Raw genomic sequence first — 23,807 nt, forward strand, 5'->3', positions numbered from 1 at the left:
GACAGCTCCAGACACCCAGCGAGCGGCTGTGACACATTACAGCTGTAAGAACGACACACAGGGCGCACAGGCACACAACTGACGTCAGGGCAGAATGCATGTGTGCACACACAGAGTTAAAAGCCAATTCCAGAGAGTCTGGCAGTGACCGGCCGCCATGCTGCTCAGTTCAGAGGTGACAACAAGAGAACCAGTGGTACAAGCTAAACACACTGGGAACCTTCGACGTTCTATTTCAGAAACTGATACAGTTACTTAGGCACAGACGTTCAGTGTGTTTAACTCTTTAAGAGGCTGCTTATTGGTGTCGTACGATACATACAGCAAAAATCGAATGTCACCCTGAAAACAATGGTCCACACCGTGTCAGAGTAACAGGAGGCACACAAAGGTCTCTCCCTGCTACTGTTTGAGAGGCCCATGTCATGTACATGTCACCGACAGTGTCTTCTGTTAGAAAGGCTGCATGTGGCCCAGCAAGGCATTAAGTCGAGCTGCACGTGTGTTCTCTGAAGCCCAAGGACTCAACTTTTCAGGAAAAAGTTCTGATGTTTTGACTTTGGCGAAAGTTTTAATTTCCTTGTATTTCTCTTAATGGTTCAAAACAAGACACAGCCAGAGTTGAAAAAGTTATTCATTATCCTTCCATCCAATAATTTCTGTGTCTGGCAAAACAGATCATTTTCAGGTCCACAAAAACTACACAGGTTTGTTCAAATTTCTGGAAGAGAAAGAGGAGGTCCATGGCCCAGCTACAAGACGGAGATGCCACTGTGTAAGGGAGAACCAAGGCTTGAGCTGGGAACGTGGTACTGGGGGCACATTGTGTCCCTGACTCCCCCATCAGAGAAAGGCTCCCTGACCAACCAGTCTCAGAACAGAGCTTAGGGGGAGTCTTAAAATCCGACCTACTCTTAACCTTCTCATTTTTTTTTTTAAATTTATTTATTTATTTATTGGCTGCTTTGGGTCTTCGTTGCTGTGCGCGGGCTTCGTCTAGTTGCGGCGAGTGGGGGCTACTCTTCGTTGCGGTGCGCGGGCTTCTCACTGCGGTGGCTTCTCTTGTTGCGGAGCACGGGCTCTACGCGTGTGGGCTTCAGTAGTTGTGGCACATGGGCTCAGTAGTTGTGGCTCACGGGCTCTAGAACACAGGCTCAGTAGTTGTGGTGCACGGGCTTAGTTGCTCCGTGGCCTGTGGGATCTTCCCATACCAGGGCTCAAACCCATGTCCCCTGCATTGGCAGGCGGATTCTTAACCACTGCGCCACCAGGGAAGCCCTTACCTTCTCATTTAAGAGAGGAAGGAGCTCGGTCTGGGAAGAAAACCTTGCTAGTTGGTGGCAAAGATGAGACCAGAGCCTCATTTTCCCATGTACCTTAACATCAGTTATTCTGACTCCAAAATAAAAATACCTCTGAAAACATCACAGGATTGAAGACGGCTAATGAGCTAAGCTTTAGAATCATCTAAAACTACGTTAAGTAATGTTCCACTTTAACTATTAAATTCTTGGGAATAAACGCTAACTTGCCTTCACACCCAGGCACCCCACCTGCCTGCCTACTGGCCTGTGATCCCTTGAATGCCAGTTGATGAGAATGTGAATCAGTCCATCCAGGGTCACAATCAAGTCGCTTTTCTGATGCTCTTACTTTCTCTTGATTGTACTTGGAGGACCCCATCAGAGAATTTTCTGCAAGCTCTTTGGCTGTGGCTGAACCGGGAAGGACTTCTGAGTTCTCGTCAGAAGACTGCCAAAGTCAAGAACCCAGGCAGCCAAGATGGAAACCCTCTGCAGCTCTGGGGCCTCGGAGGGTGTCAGCTGGCTGCAAGTCTGGCTCAACGTGGTAGGTTCAGGAAGAGGTGGAGCCATCTGCGAGTAACTTTCCAACAGCCAATGCTTTAGAAGGGCAGCTAGCCGGGGCAGCGCAAAATCAGACAAGAAACCACTCTGGCAATCATCTGAAGGGCAGTGACAGCCAAGAAACCCACGGACGCCTGCAGGGTTTCAGCAGCACGCCATGTTCTGAACTGCTGTCAGTTCTCGAATTTTGAAACATTTTGTGATAAGGGATTAAACTGCTGGAATTAGGAGGTAGGTTTGCAAATCACTGGAAAATCAAAAGAGAAACATACTGTGTTTGAAAAAAAAAGTGACCCTGAGTTTGAAAACGTTGGATGTAGCACATGGGGCCCTAAACTGTCAAGACGCAGGCAGATTTCCTACCGTATCAGGGTTCAAGTTGTATAATCTGACCTGTATCTTAGAATCTAAGGAAGAAATGCAGCATCCCATACAATAACTTATTTAGGGCCACCTCTTAAACGCAAGGCTTGTCTTTTATCATTTATCTGTAAATTCACGTATATATGAAGCAATGCAGGTTATGACGTGGTTCCTCTTCCAAAGACACACAATAGAAAAGCAAGACACATGGACAAATATACAAAAGCAGACACCAAAGCAAACCAGAACGACCTCGCAATCACTTCAATAGAGAACACTATGAAATCTAGTTGTCCTATTCTGCTTCTCCCTTAAAATGCACGTGCTTTTGGTGGCCAGAGGGTATAGGTGTGACTATAAAACTACGATCTTGATTTTTATAAACAAAGGGCCGCCAGATTGATTGAAGCAAGTTTGGTAAGAGAATCAAAAGAGAATTCTGAGCAGAAATCTACTCCTTCCACTGCTGTGAAGTTCATGATACTATATCAGACCCAGAGGCTCAGGATCCAGCCCCTGTCAACCCTGGAAAACAGGTAAAAAGGGCAAACTGTACAAATCTGCACCCAGAATGTAATAAATCTGATTTTTAAATTCTACTACATCTTATGTTGAGAGACATCCAAAAATTCAAAATAACTTCTAATAACCAAGAATCTCAACATCAAGGACATCTATTCCTGATGGGGAAAGAGACAGCACTGCATTAGCTGAAGCCTAAAATACTGTAGATAGTCTTGTTTGTAAACCATTTAAATTTTAAGCAATAACCAACTCTGGGCTCACTTTTGGAACAGCTTATTCTGAAAGCTCGCTGTTAAGAAGGGCCTGCTTGGGTAACGGACTGTAACGATCCCCTCGAGAGCATAAGGGAATCACGTATCAGCCGGACATATGTTCTCCACGCTTACCCTTTCTAATAAAGTGGCTTATTTCAAGGTCTTCTGCAGGGAGCCCACGGGGGCTGCTAATACAGAAGCAGGTCCTGGGCCAGGACGGTGAGGCCTCCACCTGGTGGCCAGGCCCCAGGAAGCGGTCAGTTTCTCCCATTGGGTGAGGGTGACCGACACGAGTTGCCCAGACCAACAATGAGATGTAAGGGCATCCTCTCCTCCAAACCCAGAGGGGACTGGGCTAAAACTTTGTCCCCTCGAGTGACGAGCTTTCTCACCAGCGGGAATGGTGGTGACAGTGTTGGGTGGAATATTTCTACCATGGAGCTAGTTATGCCCTGGCCGTGGGGTTCGTTATACCCTGGCCGTGGAGTTAGTTATTCCCTGGCCGTGGGGTTCGTTATTCCCTGGCCATGGAGTTAGTTATTCCCTGGCCGTGGGTTAGTTATTCCCTGGCCGTGGGTTAGTTATTCCCTGGCCGTGGAGTTAGTTATTCCCTGGCCGTGGAGTTAGTTATTCCCTGGCCGTGGGTTAGTTATTCCCTGGCCGTGGGGTTAGTTATTCCCTGGCCGTGGGGTTAGTAATTCCCTGGCGTGGGGTTAGTTATTCCCTGGCTGGGGGTTAGTTATTCTCTGGCCGGGGTTACTTATTCTCTGGCCGGGGTTAGTTATTCCCTGGCCGTGGGTTAGTTATTCCTTAGCCGTGGGGTTAGCTATTCCTTGGCCATGGGCTAGTTATTCCCTGGCCGTGGGTTAGTTATTCCCTGGCCGTGGGTTAGTTATTCCCTGGACGTGGGTTAGTTATTCCCTGGCCGGGGATGGGGGCAGAGGGACCTGGAGGGAGGGGAGGGCTCAGGACAGACACCCAGCATCACGTGCATGGATGCCGTCGGCCCTGGCCAGGAGGGCAGGGGGGCCCGGCCCAGGGTGCGTGCGGCATGACCCACCTGCCGCGGGCCCGCGCGTCCCCCAGGGCCTTCTGCAGCCGGGCGTTCTTCTCCTCCTCCTCCAGCAGCCTCCGCTTGACAGCACGCAGCTCCTGCTGGGCCTCGCACTTGATGTCGTTGGCCACCACCACCGCTGTCTGCAGGTCAGCCTGGAAGCGCCGCCACTCCTCCGTCTCGTCCTGGAAGAGCCGCAGTCCGCGCCCGCGTCAGACCGGCCCCCAGGCAGGGGCTGCGGGGCCCCGGGCGGGTCCCCGAGCAAGGCTGGCTGTAGCAGCCTCGCCGCCACCGGGAAAAGGCGCAGGCGGGGCTGCAGCCTCAGGTGTCAGAGTGCCCGTCCTGAAATCAAGGCCGCCTGAACTTCCCTCCCGGCCACACCGTTCATGGTTCCAGGACCCGGGCCCCGCAAACCTGCTATACGCAGCGGGCCAGGGAGTCGTCAGGGCACCTCTCAACGGCGTCCACACCCATGTTCCCGGGGACCCCTCCAGTAAAATGATGGCGGCGTCCCATCCCTGCGTGACTGCGCCTCACCTTTATCTGCTTTGTCAGCGTCTTCAGCTGCCTCTCCAGGTCCAACTTCTGTTCCTCCAGTTTCATCACGTTGCCTGGAAATGAACAGGCAGACGGAGTTGGAAAAGTCTCAAGACCCTGGGGAGAAGCTAAGCTCGGAAGCAGAGCAGACCCAGATCCTGCAAGAGGCTTTGAAGTCCACCCCTTCTGCCTGCCGGGGCCCTATCTCAGCGTCCTGAGCACGGGAGCCAGAGGCGGGGGTCCTCCGAGAGAGGGGGGGATGATTCGGGAAAGCGGCGGCGTGAGGTTAGGGCACAGCCTCACAGAGCTCCGGGAAGAGGGCAAACAGCGGCTCACACTCACACACTTATTCTTGGCCTCCCTGGAAGTGAACGCGGCAGCCTGAACGTCCTTCATCACTGTGAGGTGGAGGGAGGGCTTTAGCGTAACAGCGGATATGGCTGGTTATTACCATCGTGACTTTTAGGTCAGTTTCTACAGCCATGGGACTTAACTGCAGTTAAAACTCTGAATCACTTGGGAAGCTTTCCAAAAGAGCAGATGTTCAAGCCCCAGACTCTGCACAGACTCAGAATCCCCCAGGGTGACAAGGATCTGGCGGGTGTACGTTAACAGCTCCACTGGGGACTGGACTTCCTTTCCTTAGTAAAGAACATCTTACTTGGAGGGTGTTATGCTCAGTGAAATACGCCAGAATGAGAAAAACAAATACTCTATGATCTCACTTATACGTGGAATCTAAAAGTATACAACAAACCAGGGCTTCCCTGGTGGCGCAGTGGTTGGGAGTCCGCCTGCCGATGCAGGGGACGCGGGTTCGTGCCCCGGTCCGGGAGGATCCCACATGCCGCAGAGCGGCTGGGCCAATGAGCCATGGCCGCTGAGCCTGCGCGTCCGGAGCCTGTGCTCCGCAACGGGAGAGGCCACAGCAGTGAGAGGCCTGTGTACCGCAGGAAAAAAAAAAAAAAAGAATACAACAAACCAGTAAATACAACAAAAAAGAAGCAGACTCGCAGACTCGCAGACATAGAGAACAAACTAGCAGTTACCAGTGGGGAGAGGAAAGCGGGGGCAATATAGGGGCTGGGGATTAAGAGGTACAAACTATTAGGTATAAAATCAGCTCCAAGGATATACTTTACAACACGGGAAACACAGCCAATATTTTAGAATAACTATAAATGAACCGACACTTCAAAAATTCTGAATCACTGCCTTATACACCCGTAACTTATACAATATTCTACATCAACTCTACTTCAATAAAAAAATAAAATAAAATTGAATTAGAAACTTAAAAAAAAAAATCCTCAGTCCCTCTCTCTCTCAAGTTCTCTCCACGTTGCTGTCAAGAGTCGTTCAGTTTAAATCTGATCGCGTCCGTTACACGTAGTGTCAGTTCTCCAGTGGGTCCTCACGGTCCCTCCAAAGCCGTCCTTGTCTATTAAGGACATGAACCGAAACTACCAGAAAAGCTTCAAAAAACCCACACATGGTCAGGTTCTACCCCAGCAGTTCAGGTTCACACGTGGGGCCTGAGGATTTGTGTTTGGGGTCAACGGTGCAGAAAAGGACAGCGCTCCGTAACTTCTTTTTATCTTTCTGTCCATTCCTCTGAAGGGTCTTAAGGGGGAGGAGCGGTTCATTTCGAGATGGATTTTCGTGTCCCCGCGTATCCTGGTTGAAAGACACCTATCAACACCCTAACGTCCCCAATAGACGTTAACGGCTTCTCAAAAGATGCAGGTCTGTCACTGTTCTTTTCAGTCTTGGACACATTATGACGTAACCAGAGGGAGTGGGCCTGACATGTGCTCCGGATAGTAATTACATGCTGCTTTCTTGGTGTGTCTGTGCTGACATTTTAGGATTTGGGGACAGTATGACCGAATTCTCGACAACAATAAATCACTGAAGCAAAAACAAACAAAATGCAAACGAAACAGGTCTCCTCCTGTTTGGCCCTGTACTTGTCCGGTCCGGCGTCAGGTGTTCTGCTGTACTCTCAGGTGTGACCTCTGAGAAGAGCCTGGGTGACAGTGATGCTGAGTGTCCTGTCGTCACCCCCACATTGCACACGAAGTAGCCGTGACGCTGACCACCGGAGCGAGGCACAGACTACGCGGCCAGGTACCACGGTCGAGGCAGGTACGTACAGTCGCCAGGCACACGGGATCAGCTCCCGCGGCAAAGACGGGTCACCTTCCCGTGGGCCTCTGGTCCCGACGTTTTGCACATCGGGAGGGTCAAGCTTTCCGCTGCTCTGCATGGGCGCCGGCGGCAGTGGGAGCGCTGTGAGTACTGGTTTTGGGGGTTACAAGTCAGTCTGGGCGAGCAGGTGAATTCGAAAATAAGGGCTCCTCAGATAATCAGGATGGGCTGTGCCCGCTGGGGGACTTTTCAGGCAACCAGCGTGCTACTGCCAGCAAGGCCGTACCACTGAAAGCTCTGCACGCTAGTCTTTTGTTGCGAAGGGAAAGCATTCGATGCGATCGTTTGATAAGGCTTATTTGGACAAGGCAGGCAGTGTTTAATCTCTGACAAACATCCCTCCCTATTCAAAACAAGCAACCGGTTCACAGGTAAGGCATACAGTGGTGCCTCCTGAGTAAGAAGGGGGTAACATCTGTAAGTCACTTGATACCAACCATCCATGGGGCCCATGCTGGAACTGTTTTCTCCTGAGGCCAAGAGCACACGCCGTCCGAATCGGTCCGACCCCCTGCCCCCTACCCTTCTATCCATCAGAACCCAATGGCAACACCTGTTGGCACCTGCCGTGTGGTCAGCAGCGGCTCACACGCGGTGCTCCTAACTCCACACACTGTCCGCCCACGATCCACAGTCTTTCTTCTGTATCACCTGCTTTGCAGCTCAGGCGAGGAGACTGACGATTCTGTCTCTTTTCACTGCCGTTCTTCCCGGGAGACCACAGCACACGCAAGGGGAAGACCTCTCACCAGCATGCTCCCCTCCCTCCTGACCCACGCGGCCCGGGGCTTGGTTCCACTTACTCTCCAGCTCACTGATGAGCTGCTTGTTGTGTAACTTGACGGCTCGATGCTGCTCCACCTGGTCCTCCAGCTCGAAGATGGTCTCCTTCATGTCTTTAATCTCCGCGTCACTCTCCGACGCTTTCTCCTGCAGCTTCAGGCTGGTTCTGCTCAGCTGTTCTGCCTGATGATCGCATATCTCCTTCAAGTAAGAATAATCCTTTTCCACCTGGAAGAAAAGGAAGGTTCCCTGCTCACCTGGACAGGAAAAAGCTGCCCGCATGTCAGCGTCAGACCCATCGATGCAATGGCAAAGGAAGCTCTGGGCACGTGTGTGTCCGGCACCGTCTCTGTATCCTGAGCCTTGGAAACAGCCAAGGCAGCAGACGTGCAGAGGAACGTGGTGGATGTCAAGGGGCCAAACGGGGGGATTCTGGGCCCCTTCCTACAGCCTACAGAAAGCTGCATGTGCTTATTAAATACCCTTCCTTCCTGCCCCTTCCGCGGTGCTGCCCAGCCGCCTCGCGTCCGCTATGCTGCCGCGCCCCCTGCTGGGGCCCCAGGAGGCTGGCACCCCCACACACACACCCCAAACCTCTGTAGCTACAGTGTTTCTTTAGAGGAACATCCATGTGACAGCAATGCCAGAAATGTGCACACGCCAGACAGGGAGAAGCGCACAACACGCCCATTTCACCTGTTCAAGTTTAATCAGTGAATGTTCTCAACACACAGAAAAGCACCAAAGGTGACGGTAACCAGGCACCAAAACAGATGAATCCATGGTTAAATGTTGCCACGTCTGCGAAATCTTTAACGTTTGTTAAAGCCTCAACCTTCCTTCCCACACCAGAGAGTGTCCAAAAATTGGCATGTGGTTTTTCCTCGAATGGTTTTTCAGGTTTACTATATGTGGACGTGCCCAAGATAATACACAGTATTGTTCTGGATGTCTTTAAAGTTTTACACAAATGATATTACACTGTATGAAGCTTCTGCAGCGCACTGTATTATACTGCGTTGTATCCTACGGTAAGATGCTCTTGTCCGGTATTATACTGTGTCCTGTTATATGCTATGCTGATTACACTTCTGTAACTTGTTTTCAACTAGGTTTTTGAGATGTATTCATGATGATACACATTGCTCTGGTCAGTACTCTTTTTTTTTTTTTTAAGGGAAGCTTTATTCTTTTTTTTTGGCCATGCCACAAGGCTTGTGGGATCTTAGTTCCCCAACCAGGGATTGAACCCGGGCCCCTCGGCCATGAAAGCGCCAAGTGCTAACCACTGGACCGCCAGGGGATTCCCTAAGTCACTACTTTAGATGCTGCATTGTGTTCTATTGTCTGAATACACTAATCATTTTATTATTATGAACTATACCCTGTTTCTGTAGTTCTCTGTTATTAAATAACTATATATTTGGTAACATAAGCTTGATACCTAACACATTTCTTACTAGATTTGGGAGAGGGGGTCTCCATATATGATACAATTTTTTTCCAATTGCATTTAATGTACAAAACGTGTAGGCCGTAAGCTCTGTGGGGACAGAGCCCATCTGCGGTCTTCCCCGGTGTATCTATCCCTGGTGCCAGCACCGCCAGACCCACAGGAGGCATCTAACAAGTAGCTGATGAATGGATAAACAAACACTGGAGGGCAGTATTGCACTGGCTTTCAACTGGGAGGTTGTGACAAAGGATAACTAAGGAAGGAAGGGAAGAAGGGAGGAGCAGAGAGACAGAGAGAGAGAGAGAGGAAGAGAGCGAGAGAGAGACTGAGAGCGAGAGCGCGAGAGAGCGAGAGAGAGAGCGAGAGAGAGAGAGAGAGAGAGAGAGAGAGAGAGAGAGAGAGAGAGAGAGAGCGCGAGAGAGAGAGGGAGAGAGGGAGAGAGAGAGAGAGGGAGAGAGGGAGAGGGAGAGAGGGGGAGAGAGAGAGGGAGAGAGGGAGAGGGAGAGGGGGGAGAGAGAGAGGGAGAGAGGGAGAGGGAGAGAGCGAGAGCGAGAGCGAGAGAGAGAGAGAGAGAGAGAGAGAGAGAGAGAGAGAGAGAGGGAGAGAGAGAGAGGGAGAGAGAGAGGGAGAGAGAGAGAGAGAGGGAGGGAGAGAAAGAGAGAGAGAGCGAGCGCCGGTGTGGGCAAGGTAAGGGGGAGAGTGACGGTGAGAAAGGGTGGCTCTGGAGGGCCATGCCCATTGCTGCAGGGGGGTCAGGAGCCTGAAGGCTGCTGTGTGACATCCAAGGGGCGGAGGCTGCAGGCCCGGAGCCGGACTGCAGAGTTTAAATCCCAGTTCTGTCAGACCAAGCCCTGTATCCTTCCAGCTCCCTGCCTCAGTTTCCTCATCTGAACAATTAAATGAAACAGTGCACTTCACGAGTTTATCACAGTGCCTGGCACATGGCAGGCATGCGAAGGAAACTATTATTTCTCTCTGTCTTCGTGTATGCACATTAAATGATAATACAGGTCCAAGAAAATTACAACACATGGAAAAGGCCAGAAGTCTTACGTTCTATGATAGCTACTTTAATAAACAGAAGGCAACTCCTAAAGAGAAAGAACCACTACACCTTGGCTACTAGAAGGCTGACGTCTGGCAGCCTTTAAAAAGCAGCCACAGGGCTTCCCTGGTGGCGCAGTGGTTGAGAGTCCGCCTGCCGATGCACCGGACGCGGGTTCGTGCCCCGGTCCGGGAAGATCCCACGTGCCGCGGAGCGGCTGGGCCCGTGAGCCATGGCCGCTGAGCCTGCGTGAACGGAGCATGTGCTCTGCAACAGGAGAGGCCACAACAGTGAGAGGGGCCCGCGTACCGCAAAAAAAAAAAAAAAAATCAGCCACGGAGGGCACCTGTGAGTCTTGCATCCCGAGTCAGACCTGGCTTTTCTTCTGCAGCGTGACCGGGCTCCACATCATGGAACCCTCAGGCTGAGGGCTGCTCCCCTGGGGTCTAGAAACACACCCATTACTTGGCTGGGACTAAAATGGGAGGATGTGACCAGGTGAGGCAAGGCCGAGGGCCTGAGGAGGGTCTCTGCGTGCAGCAGAGGCTGCCGGCCTCTCAGCGGCTCTGGCCTCCCGTTACGTCCTCCATGTTGGGGTCATGAGCACAGGCACCAGTGTAAGCTCAGCGGCGGGGAGGGGCCCCTGTGATGTGTGCCGAGCACAGCTGAGGCCAGCCAACCCATACGCCAGTGAGTGCACTCTTCCAAATTACACACATCGCTCTTCCTTCTTGATTTTGGGATAATTCTCTCAAGTTTAGCCATGTATTCTGGAAAGCTCTTTTATTTAAAAGAAGAAGAAAAAGAAAAACCCTAAGTAGCTTCACAACTCTTCCCCCAGGGGCTGGGTAGTAACAGGGAGGTACTGTTATATTCCTCTCACAGAGTAAACTAATGGAGAGAAAAATTCAATCATTTGAAAAGAACAGTCTGTTCAGCCGCTCAGACCAGCAGCCTGCCCCTGACAACTGTCGGGTTCCAGCTGCCCCCGCACCCAGCCAGTTCCCCTGAGCCCAGCTCCTCTAGTCCAAGAACTGCACTCGGCACTCACACACCCGGTGACGTGGTTTCTGTCCAACGCTTCCCTTTAAAGTGAGAAATCACTCACGTGTTCCAAGCACCTCTCCTCTTCAGAAGCCAACTTTTCTCTAGAAATGGGCCGTGCAGAACTGCACCACAAATATGTCAGATGAATTCCCTGGGAGCCCAGGAAAGGTGGCGCTTAAAGCCGTCCCTGCTGCTCTGACAACCAGCAAAGGCAGGTGGCAGCAGAGACCACTCAAGAGGGACTGTCTTGCGGGGCTCAGCCTGAGCCAGACGGACGGGGCTGGGATCTCAGCAAGGCTCACCACCTTCCCTCTGGCCTGTCAGACACTGACACTGAGGACCCGCTATTGTCAGAGGCCTGTTCCCAGGGAAACTGACCCTGAGATCTCTGGGCTGTGCACAAGGAACTCACCCGGGAGCACTGTGGAGACCCACACCTGCAGGGGCGGGGGCAGGGCCGGCGGCAGAGGGGGGCAGCGGTGGAGCGGTCACAGCAGAGGCTCAGCTCCTCGCAGGGCAGCTCTGCCCCAGGACGCCCTCCAGGGCTGCCCCACGCTGAAGCAAGGGCCAAGGGCCAGGCCTTTCTCCACGCCTTCACCCCCAGTGGATTAGCCATGGGGGCACGCACCCCGGAAGGCGGTGGCTCTCCCCACAGAGGGCAGGTTCGGGGAGGGGCTCCAGTGGGGTGCTCGGGAGAGGAGGGCTTCGGTGCTGGGGGCCCTGGGGGCGCCCCCCGTCCCCCCAGATATTACAGAGCATTCCTGGGCTGGCCACGGGGGGCACCACACACACCCCTAGATTCTCTCCCAGGGGACTGGACAAGCTGTTGGCATGGTTTCACCACCAGGTGATCTGACCACGGCGGGGGAGGGTCATCTACACGGGCAGAGGGTGGTGACGGCAAGTTTAGAATCCTACCCACCCTATCTGCAAGGATGTGTCCCCCCCTGACGCCACTGAGACGCTTTGCGAGCCCCAGCAGAGGTAAGTGCAGGGTGTTCTCCTACTCGTGTTCTTCCTGTGTCTCGGATACCGGAGGGGCCAGGGGTCCTCGGGCACGAGAACGGAGGGGCCTCCTGGACTCGGGGGCATCCCCGTCCAGCCTCAGCATCTGCCCGTGGCTGGGTCGGCGGGTGCCGAGAGCAGCTGGGCTTTGCCGGCCTGGACGTGCCTTCTGGCTCCACTACTCCCACGTCCGACAGCCGTCCCTCCTCAAACCCGCTCCGTGTTCCATGACACCCCACCTTACAGTAAGCAGCACAACCATGCCGTCAGTGACACAGCCAGAGATCTGCAATGAACTGAACCCCTCCTCTCTCCTGCACACACCCCCAAACGACCCGCCTGTCCATCAACTGACGAAGGGATAAACAAATCACTCAGCTCTAAGCAGGAATGAAGTTCCGGCTCACGGTACGATGCGGATGAACCTCGAAAACGTTATGTCAAGGGAAAGAAGCCAGAAGCAAAAGGCCACAGATTTCAATTCCATTTAGATGAAATGTCCAGATCAGACAAATCTACAGGGACAGAAAATAGAGCAGCCGTGGTTGCCAGGGGCTGCGGGGGAGGGGATACCGAGGAGGTGACTGCTCCCAGGTACAAGGTGATAAATATGCTCTAAAAGTGATGGTGGCGACGGCTGCACAACTCTGAGAATACGCTACACCCCACAGACTTGTACACTTTATATGAATTGTATCTCCATAAAGCTGGCATTAAAAACAAAATTCTTCAGAGGCTCCCACTGGCTTGAGGGTACAGTTCAAAGCTCTCGACTGGGTCTCCTCCAGGCCCACCGCAGGTGGCCACCGTGCACTCAGCGACTGCAAACCACTTCCTTGATCGGTGGCCGAGAACTTGCTGTTCTCTTCCTGCGGCATTCCCGCTGTCCCCGCCCCACCGACACACCTGGGTAACCCTGACTCCCCTCAAGATTCAGGTTATAAATCAAACAGGAGGACGTGTCTTGATGACTCAGCTTTTCGCTGAGAACTTCTCTACTGTGTTTACACGTAAGAAAATGTTTCCTGGTTCATCGAGACCCAACCGGTTGCTTTCTTCAAACCAAAGGGCTTTGGCCCCCGTAAGACTACTCTGTATTTGAGCCCTTAAGGTCTGCTTTCGATGGTTCTCTCTCTCTCCTCTTTACTGTCACGTAACCAGGAAGCAGCGTAAGTCAGGGATGAAGAATAAGAGCTCGGGGGTCAGACCCGACTTTGAATCCTGGCCTTCATCAGTTAATTAATTAAGCCTCGTAACTTCATCATTCTCTGCCTCAGTTTCCTCAACGGAAAAAAAAAATAGATAATGACAGTACCTACAGCCTAAAACTACAAGGATTAAGTGAGATTAAATGACCTAAAGGCCCTAAGAGTGCCTACTAAAACGGAAGCTGTTATTAAAATACGACAAACTTTTATTTTTTAACATACTGATATAAAATTCTAGCAGCCTCGCTCTCCTAATTCTGTTGCAAGTTTCTCTGACATTCATTCCTTCATTCATTTACTCACTCACTCAACAAGCATTTACCGGGGGCTTAATACATGGAAGAAGTGACATGTCACGACTGTACATAGTATGACGGCTTGAGTAACTGTACCATGAGCGTGTGTTATTTTGTTGTGTTTGTTTTACATCGAACTTGGTTATTCCAAAACTCCTTCTGCTGACTCTTGGCCCTGTTCTGAGCAGACACCGCTGATGGGGAGCCGGGTCTCATTCACTCTGGCCTACGTTTGCACTATTTTTTTACAGTGCTACTCTGCACGGGACAGGGAATAGACAGGCTAACTCAGTCTGCACTTTTGTTCTGGAAAAAGAAAAATGGCGACGGAAAACTCAAGGAAGAGGGTAAAAAATCTGTATTTCACCGGGGAACCCTCGAGGAGACCTTCCGAAGCCAGGGCTGTGATGCTCCCCGAGGTGTTTCCCAAGATCTCACCGGGGAGGTGAGCGCTGGGGTGGCCAGAGGCTTCAGAGACCAGCTCTGTGGTCAAGTTAAAGAAGAGAATGGCGCTCACGCCCAACTCAGCACCACCGAGGTGCCCGGGGCGGGCAAGAGGCCCCATCTCATTCGGGACATGATCATCTCGGTCCACAAGCCCACAGCCCCCCAGAGCTGAGGGTCTCCCTAAAGAAGGGACGCTGCAGTTGAGACCTAAAGCTTAAGACAGGACCTGCAGGGGGAGGAACGGGGCAGCCACACCTGAGGGCGAGAACTGCGCCCGGCAGGGATGGGGGTGGGGGGAGGGCAGTGAAGGGGCCGAGGCTGGAGGGGGAAGCAGACAAGCAGACGGGTGGGGAAGTGACCACGCGGAGTCCTGCTGGCTGTGGCAACGGCTCACCTACCCAGGGGCCACTCCCCCTTCTTTTCTTACTTAGAACGCCCATTTATTCAGGAATCAGGCTGTGATCCTGTGATTTCAGGGAAGGTGACCAAGGGAGGGTGTGTGACCCAGTTCTGACCAGGTATAAAGGGAGGGCTGCTGAGGGGCTCCCAGGGAAAGTTCTTCCCACGGGACTGAGAGCCTCCTGCCTGCAGGGACCGTGGAGACCAGACGCTGAAGAGGTCGCGCTCACCTGCACCCCAGGCAGAAGGGCTGAGAGGGTCACGGAGCCGCCTGCCTGGAGCCGTGACGTTACCCCGCCTGGACCCCAGGCTCTGGGTTACGGAGTGCAGTGCGCATCTGCCGGCTCCGGCACCGACACCAGGGGTCTGTTTCTCACGGTCCAAAGCGTCACCTGGGTATCCTCACGGATCACCTGCTATTTAAGGCAGGGTCCAGGTCCCTCCAGTCCTGGCAGGGTCCTATTCTCAGTCACGGAGACAGGATCATCCAGTTGGCCACGCCGTCCTCTCGAATTCTGCTTTTGCCGTTTGTGGCCAGTAGCTACCCTAATTATTCTGCCTTGGTGACCAATGCTGGTCGCACGATCATCATGTCACCTCTAGTTTTCCCCGACCATTCACAGCAAGTGTTTCTTTACGATCCCCTTACTCCTCGGGACAAAACACCTGAGTTTTTGCAGAAAGAACTGAATTTCAAAGGATACCACCTATAAGCTTTCAACCTCAGGAGGGGAAAAACATCAGTGTTTTCTCTGAAAACGTCTAGGTTCCAAGCCTTATAAATTCTCTAGCTTGACATCAAGATCCCAAATGAATGAAAACTTGAAAGTCAAAAAAATGTAAACCTGGGTTGCATTATAGTCTGGAAACAATGATGTGGTCCAACTCCACGCCCCTGGCTGGCTGGGGCAGGCACGTGTGCGATCGCAGGAGGCCGAGACCTCAGGATTCTGTGGAAATCAGCCCCTCCCTCAAAGCTGTGCAGAGGTAGGTTACATACTCACACAGAAAGCTGGCAGCAAAGTCATATAATGGGTGTCACAGAAGCTCAAAGAATGAAGACATTAGCTGAAGACAAAGAAATGAGAGGGAGAGAAAGCCTACAAAACATTCACACCATTAACAAACACACCCGCCAACTGTCCACTCCCTGTATGAGGAACTGACACACACGCACCCCACCGCCTCGCCCCGTACCAAAAAAAAAGTACTTTTTAAGGCCTTTCTGAGGTTCTTCTAACAGTATCTGAGTCACTTAAGTAACTTATCTAAACTGGAGACTTCTCCAGATTTACTAAATCTAAAAGGTCACAGGATGGTTTGGCATTGCCTTTCCTCTCTGTAAATAGGTTATTTTGTTCTTTTCTCGTAATATTCACCTTCTGCCAAGAATAGGTGGACGGATACAGGGCTCAAGGGCAAGAGCTGTTCAGCACCACGCAGTCTGCTTGGTGACAAAGAGGACAGCCACCCTGGCATCTGCTTAAGGAGGTTACGTTTGAAAGTTCTATGCAAAGTGTCCAGTGAAGCAGTTGAGAACTGGAGACTTAGAATTTACCCAGGAATGCAAAAGTGGCTTAACATCAGACTGCCTTAGAAAGTCTGTTACCCTAATCTACCTCATTCACACATTAAAGGAGAAAACTCATTATGATTATATAAAAACTATAAGATTTTAGTAGATGTACAAGATCTACTGCATACATCTTACAGATGTCTAAGGTCTACAGCAAATATAGGAAAATTCAATCCCCATCCCTTTTTTAAAAACAAGCAATGAAGTTAAAACACTAATTCTTCGCAAAATACTTGCATAACTCAATAAAAGGTATATAGCCAATGCCTACCATGGACATCCTTCATGATGAAATGCTGAAAGCACTCCCTTTAAATCAGGAACAAGGCCAGGATCCCTCTACCATCACGCTTCTACTGTACACTTGGAAGGGGCCCATGGTCACCAAATTAACCATCAGCTGAGTCAGGAGGACCCAAGCGTTCTAGCTGGTCCAGCATTTATATCCTCATTAGAGTTTTGTGCTAAAAGTGCTCTGGTTTCCTTTGGGCAAGAATCCCTACGTCTTACCAGCTAAATTCACGGTTGCTGGTGGGTCAGTTGATATGCTTCGGTGGGGCTACAATAAGCTATTAGGCTAGGAGATCTGGGTTTTACTTTCCTACGTAACAGAAAAGGGCATAAAGATTAGAAGTTACAACTTCTCTGTGTACAAGCACAAAATCACAGACCTAAGATCTCAATCTGTGACATCATGCCTCACACCTTTTACCTCCAACTCATGTCAAAATACTAGCTAGGACCTTTTTCATCCTACTGTCAAGTATGTGATCATTCTAATCAGCAAGCAATTAATAAAGATATGGAATATACAAATAATATAATAAACAGCTTGATTTAAAGCATATATATTAAAAAATGCTTTTTCTTTCTCTCCAAAATAGATTCCATTTATCCTAGAAAATTCTAGACTTTACTGTCTTCATTTAGCCAAAGCTATAATAAGGGGCAAATTCATAGCTTTAAATACTTATACTATCAACCAAGAAAGGATAAACTTAAATGAACAAAGAATTCTACTCAAGAAACTAAGAAGAAACCAAAGAAATATACAAAAGGCAGGATGAAAGAACTGATAAAGATAAAAGTAGAAACAAATTAATCAGAAACAGATTAATAGGAGAATTGATAAACTAATCCAACTGGGTCTTTGTGTTCACAGAATGTGGAGTGACATACTCTGTTCCCCTGAATTGGAAGATTAAATATTGTAATTATGCCAGTTCAAGTTTGTATGCATGTCAAAATGTGCTTAACCTAGGAAAATGTCTGAAAAGACAAAGAGTAAAAATGTTAGCGGCACCTTTTTCCTCCAAGTAGTGAGATTAAAGGTAATATTTATTTTCTTCTTAAGACTTTTCTGTATTTTCTAAACCTTCTGTGATGAATATACAACTTTTTGATCATAAAAATAAGCTATTGTCTTAAGATGCCAAATTATTTCTTGCTGATGCACGTATGTAATGTAATGCCAATGGAAATAACAAAGAGACAGATGAAGGACTGAGGGAGGACTTCAAGAAAGTTGCCTGGGAGATGAAACATTTTGCAACAGAGTAACAGAGGGGGGATTATTCCAGACACGAAATCTCAATGTAAAGCTACAAATTACCAACCGACAGTTCACATGGGCACCTGGCTAGTACCTGCCAAGGGTACCGCTTCCACACTTTCAATAAAATGCTGTGAATTCAGAACACAATGATAAAAACTTCTAACACTGCCCACCACTCAGATCGGCCCAATGCCAGAATCAGGCTCAACTGTCAATCAGTGACAATTCTTAAGGCAGATAAAGCAGGAAAGAGAAATCCCCCTGGGGGTTCAGGGCAAATTTGTTTCTTAAAAGAGTGACAGCCTCTGAAATAAGGTGGGAAGATGTTTTCAAGCTCTCTCACCAAGGGACCCCTAAATCACAGACCCAGAGCTTAGAGGAAACAGGAAATTGGAAGCCACCTGTCTACACTTTTCCAGCACTGCTCTGTGGGTGGGCAGAATATCACACAATCGGGCTTCCCTGGTGGCACAGTGGTTGAGAATCCGTCTGCCAATGCAGGGGACACGGGTTCGAGCCCTGGTCCGGGAAGATCCCACATGCCGCAGAGCAACCGCGCCCGTGTGCCACAACTACTGAGCCTGCACTCTAGAGCCTGCGAGCCACAACTACTGAGCCTGCATGCCACAACTGCTGAAGCCCATGTGCCTAGAGCCTGTGCTCCACAACAGGAGAGGCCACCGCAATGAGAGGCCCGTGCACTGCAAGAAAGAGTAGCCCCCGCTCACCGCAACTAGAGAAAGCCCATGCGCAGCAATGAAGACACAATGTAGCCAAAAATGAATAAATAAATAAATTTATAAAAAAGAATATCACACAATCACCAGCAATCTTCACCACAGAACAAAGGTCCAGACTGATTAAAGGATTATTTTTAAAAATGAAGGTGGTGATCATTTATTCGATCCTGGGTTGGGGAAGATCTTTCTAAGTAAAAAGGGGAAGGGTCAAAGAAGAAATGAAAACCAGATCTGAATGACCCAACAACTTGATACCAAGTGTTGGCTACGGGTCAGGGAATCCCTCTGCTGGTGGGAGCACCTGTGTCACACTCCTGGCGGCCAATCTGGACAAATGCATTCAAAGTGCTTAAAACAGTCATACTCTGACACAGTAAGTCAATGAGTAGGAATTTTTCCTAAGTCAGAGAGATAAAAAATGATTTACACTATTGAAAGACTGGAAAAGAACAAAAATGTTCAACAACAGGTGACTAGCAAAGTACTTAGGAAATATTTATAGAACAGAGTACTATCTGGCCTTCAACATCATGTTTCAAAGAATAGTTAATGATAATAGTTAATAGTTATTAACTATTAAATAGTTAATAGTTAATGAAGAGTTAATGATTAACTAATAGTTAATAACACGCTCAGGAAACATCAGATTTTTAAAAACTTAATATACACAGGATGACTCTAAAAAAAATTTGTTTTAACTTGTGGGACACACACAGACACAGACACACACACACACACACACACACACACACACATCTGGAAGAAAACACCAAAATAGTGGTTATAGCATTACTTGGTGGGGAAACTTGGGGTGGTTTTAATTTTCTGTTCCTAGGTGCCCAAAGCATGGTATCCGAGAGACCTGGATGCCTCTCACTCATTCCTTCAAGACTCAGCTTACTGCCACCTCTTCCAGCAAGTCCTCCGGCACTACTACCTCCTTTATCCACGTTTTTCTAGGTGTTCCTCTGGGCACTGGACTCCGGGCTGTCCTCTGCGATGCTCTTTAATCCCACATCATCTTTATCCCTGCATCAGACTCACTATATCCCCACTACACATTCAACTGCTGCAGCCAGAAACTGGGGTGTCTCGTTTCTGCATCCCCAGTCTGTCTGGACTCTGACAGATCTTCAGGCTAGAATGCTGGATTATGAATGAAATCGAGGGCCTGATTCTCTGTGCCGTGTGCCTCTAAAGGCCGAGGAGGGCTGCGCTTTCAAGGATGAGCAAACACTGGCAGAGAGAACGCCCCTTACCTTGGACAGCAGGCTTGAGACACGCTTAACCTCACCACGTGCCTTCAGCAGTTCCTGTCTGAGCTCTGCGCAGGACTGTTCCAGCTGGTCCTTCTCGGCTCGGGCCACCGTCAACATTTCCTGAACCTCACAGCCCTCGGCCGTGTGCCCCGGGGGGCTGGTCTCTACGGCTTTCGGCTTCTCATTCTCCAGGTGCGCCTTCAGAGACCCGTTCTCCACCTTGAGCCCTTCCAAGGGAACCCGACACTCCTCCAGGGTCTCGGCCATGGTCCCGCTGTCGCGCCGTTCCGGCTCCAGGAAGGTGGTCCGTTCCCCGTTCTCCTCCTCCAGGAGCCGGACCGTCTCCAGAGCCCCCCGGTCCTCCCCGCCCTTCCTCAGACGGCAGGTCAGCTGCTGCTGCATGTTGAGCAGCTTCTCCCGCTCGAAGCGGCCCTGCTCCAGGATCTCCGTGCAATTCTGCTCCAGCTCCAGGATTTTTCCTTCCTGGGCGCTGAGCTCCCCGCTCTTGACTCGCTCCTGCAGGAGGGTCATCAGCTTCTCGTTCTCCTGACTCAGCTGCTCCGCCCTCTCCCGATGCTGATGAAAGGACGCTTCCAGGAGCGTCTTCTCGTCCGTCAGCTTCTCGTTTTCAGCCGTCAGTTCCTGCACCATCTGCTGCTGGTCCGACAGCTCCTGCAACGTGGCCTGCAGCTCCTCGGCAGTGCTGTGGTGGTTTTCCTCCATCCTGTGGATCTTCTCCGTCAGGGACGCCAGGGACAGCTCACTCACGGTGTGCGGGGAGCTGCCAGCCGCCAAGCACCTGGAGCTCTTGATGAGGCTCCCGGCGGGGGACAGGGGCCCCGGAGGGGCGTCTGCTGGGATGTGCTCAAAGTCGGAGGCGTCCGGGGACAAGGAAGCCTTGGTGACATCGCTGCTCGAAGAGCCCGACGTCCGCAACACACCTTCGTGTGGGCCTTTTTTACACACGTCCATTTCGCCCGACAACTCATTTCCCATCGGGCTCCCGAAGCTGGACTCCTGAGTTACCGACGTCCGGCAGCTGCTGTCCCCCGTGTGACTCGCTCCCCCCTCTGAATTTGGGGAATGCTCAAAATAAGTCAGTTTCTCCTTCAAGGCCCGGTTTTCATCCTCAAGCTCAGCGAGCTCTTTCTGGAAGTTCTTGTTCTTCTCCTCGAGGGCTCTGATCAAAGGCTCCGAGTCACCCGGCAAGACTGACGCTCCGTCCACACTTGGGTCCAAAGCGTCAGCCCCTTCGGTGTTCTGAGTCCACTTCTCCATCCATTTCTTGAGTTCACTTCGGAGCCTGTTAATTTCACCATCTTTCTCTTTGGCTTCTGCCAAGAGTTCCCGAACCTGGGACTCGAGCGCGGCCTTCTCTGCGTCTTCGTGCTCCGGCCTGGGTCTCGTGGGAGTGGCCCGCACGTGCTTGGTGGGGGTGGGCGTGCTGGAAGAGGTGGGGCTGGATACCGCTTTCCTGGAGTTGGAGGGACCGCGTGGCAGCGTTCTCTCTCTCGAGACAGCTACCGCGAGTTCTCGAGGGGTGGGAATGCCTGTCCGCTTGGCTGCTGCCACAGCCCCTGAAGAGAGAAGGAGAAACCAGTGAAACCCAGCAAGCGCTTATATAAACAACTCCAACTACAGGGCACGGTGAGCAGGGCGGCTGTTGCCTCCCTCCATCCCCCTCCCCTAAGTAACTACCCTGCTCTGACTGGGGTTTCTGTACCTGTACTTCAGCGGGGAGCTGACTACAAGCTGAGCTACTCAGCATAACCCCATCCCCAGCCATGGCTGCTGGTTCAAGGCACGGCACAAGCCCCCCAGTCAACGTCCATGAGACACAAGGAGAGGTTTCCTGGGCGAGTTTCTAAAACATACTGGACACGGGTGAGCAATCATGTTAAGTCTGGCGATGGCTGGCAACCACCATCACAAGAGGAAGGTGAGGATGCAGGGTAGAAAGAAGGAAACCGAGCTCTTAGTGGACTGTGGAGCTGTGCACCAGTCACCCTGAGGCTGGCCCTACCCCTAGCCTTCCAATTACACAAGCCAACAGTCACCCTTCATGAGTCACCCTGAACTGGGTTTTCTGTAACTTGCAACAGAACACATCTGAACTGAGAGTTCTGGCAACTAAACAAAGTACAGGATTGTTGTGAATTCCTAAATAAACACTCAAAAAAATTTTATCATTAACATTTTTTTTTTTTTGCGGTACGCGGGCCTCTTACTGTTGTGGCCTCTTCTGTTGCGGAGCACAGGCTCCGGATGCGCAGGCTCAGCGGCCATGGCTCACGGGCCCAGCCGCTCCACGGCTTGTGGGATCTTCCCGGACCGGGGCACGAACCCGTGTCCCCTGCATCGGCAGGCGGACTCTCAACCACTGCGCCACCAGGGAAGCCCTATCATTAACATATTTTGACTGAGCACAAATTCGATGAAGAAATCATAAGACCCAAATAATACTAAGGAGACACGGATCTGATTCGATGACCTATTATTTTTAACCTAAGTGTGAATGCTGTGTGCATTTATATTCATATAGAAACAGGAACCAACAGGATAAGGGCCCAGTATGTTCATCTATGGTATGGTTTTCAATGCCAAACGGATTTATATAACATGGAAATGATTCAGGATTTAGAATACTTATAATGGGAAATGTAAGGTACGGAACTATTTGTTATTTTCCCCTATACCACCATCGTTATTTTTTCGTCTTCATCTATACTACATTTTTAATTTTCACTTATACTATTTACTCTAGACGATGTCAAAAAAAATTCTAGGGGTGAAAACCCAGACATCGATCTCCTAAATGCTCTAGAAATAAAACCCCCTTGGAGGTTAAAGTATAAAATGAAAAATCTGGACCTCTTTTACAAACTCAAAAGACATTTGATGAATCACAGCCGATCGCAGTAACTTATACATTTGCACCGTGGGTTGGAGGCCTCTGCTGTGTAGGGAGGGTTGGGAGCAGGGACGCGCCCACAGGCTGGCAGAGGCCTCCGTCTTCTGAGGCAGAAGCAGAAACCACTGTGGTGAAACAGCTCTGAACCCACTGCCAAGACAGCTACTGAGACATGAGCAGCTGCATCTCCCAGCATCCCAGAATCCGAGGGGATGAAGTGGAGGCGGGTGGCGTCCTCTGCTAAGTGTCTGACGGCTGAGTGCTTTGAAAACTTTGACATAATAAAGGCTAAACTGTCATATTCATACACTGGAAAGTTATGGTTTTTAAGTTAACTTTTCCAAATTAAGCTACCAGAAAGCTAAGAGCACGATAATACACATGTAGTGCATGTAGGTGTCCAGACGCCTCACTTGCCATCACGCTAAACAGTGATGAAGAAAAGATGCATTTAATTATTCTTGTAAAATGAAGATTAAAACCACTAAGCGATAAAACATTTTAGTAACACCAGCCCTCTGGAGTGAAGTAATCTTGGCAAGGACCATAATGAAAACTGGAGGGTAGCTGAAGTTTCAACATAATTACAGTCAGAACAGGCAAAGCTGAGAGTCCAGGACTGACTGTCATAGAGGCGTTTTCCATTCCTAATAACACCACTAAAAGTAAGGCTCCTTTTCAGCTATTTGTTGGTTTGGGAAGAATGACAGAGGACCGTAGACCAACCCAGGCATCATTCTCAGCTACAGCTTCAGTCCTTCCTTTTGCCAACAAATCTTGGTCTGTTCGCCACTTGGTGTTACTTATGCCTTATCTAAACCACTAGGAATTTGCTTACATCAAACCAAAGTACATTATGAAATGCATCCAGTTGTAGATTATGAAGCACACAGTCCAGCTATACTTTTACCACATCTGCTCCTTTTTCCGTTCTTGCCACTTCATCCCCGGAAGATCAGTATAATTTGCCCCCTGATCTTCTGAAAGCCTCTTCCCATCTCTGGACACATCTTTTCAGAAACTGTAACGAGCCGAGTTAAGTTGAGAGGGTTGCTAAAATTCATCATCAGACCAAACTAAGGTGGGTGTCGCTCCCCCACCTGTGCTCAGACACCCCGGCACTGTCACTGGCAGGGGGGCGGTCCCCCAGCTTATGATGTCATCCACCAGAAGGGTTCCTCTTCTCAGTTCTCCTTCAAGTACTGAGTTCAGAAGGCTCACCACGGAGCCATCCATCCTGGGCACGCTCCCTCGCACAAGACAGCGGGGCA

The 23,807-nt window shown here is 50.4% G+C and overlaps 1 protein-coding gene across 1 annotated transcript in view; it reads right to left on the minus strand.

Annotated features, from left to right (window-relative positions):
* The window catches only part of SPECC1 (sperm antigen with calponin homology and coiled-coil domains 1), a 243,523-nt gene that overhangs the window by 70,793 nt on the left and 148,923 nt on the right, over positions 1 to 23,807 (minus strand). The window contains 4 exon segments of the mRNA XM_059998552.1: positions 4,068 to 4,246; positions 4,599 to 4,672; positions 7,613 to 7,820; positions 19,626 to 21,202. Of these exon segments, the coding sequence (XP_059854535.1) occupies positions 4,068 to 4,246; positions 4,599 to 4,672; positions 7,613 to 7,820; positions 19,626 to 21,202 (2,038 nt within the window).

Source organism: Delphinus delphis, chromosome 19, assembly GCF_949987515.2.
Source record: "Delphinus delphis chromosome 19, mDelDel1.2, whole genome shotgun sequence".
Classification (NCBI taxonomy): domain Eukaryota; kingdom Metazoa; phylum Chordata; class Mammalia; order Artiodactyla; family Delphinidae; genus Delphinus; species Delphinus delphis.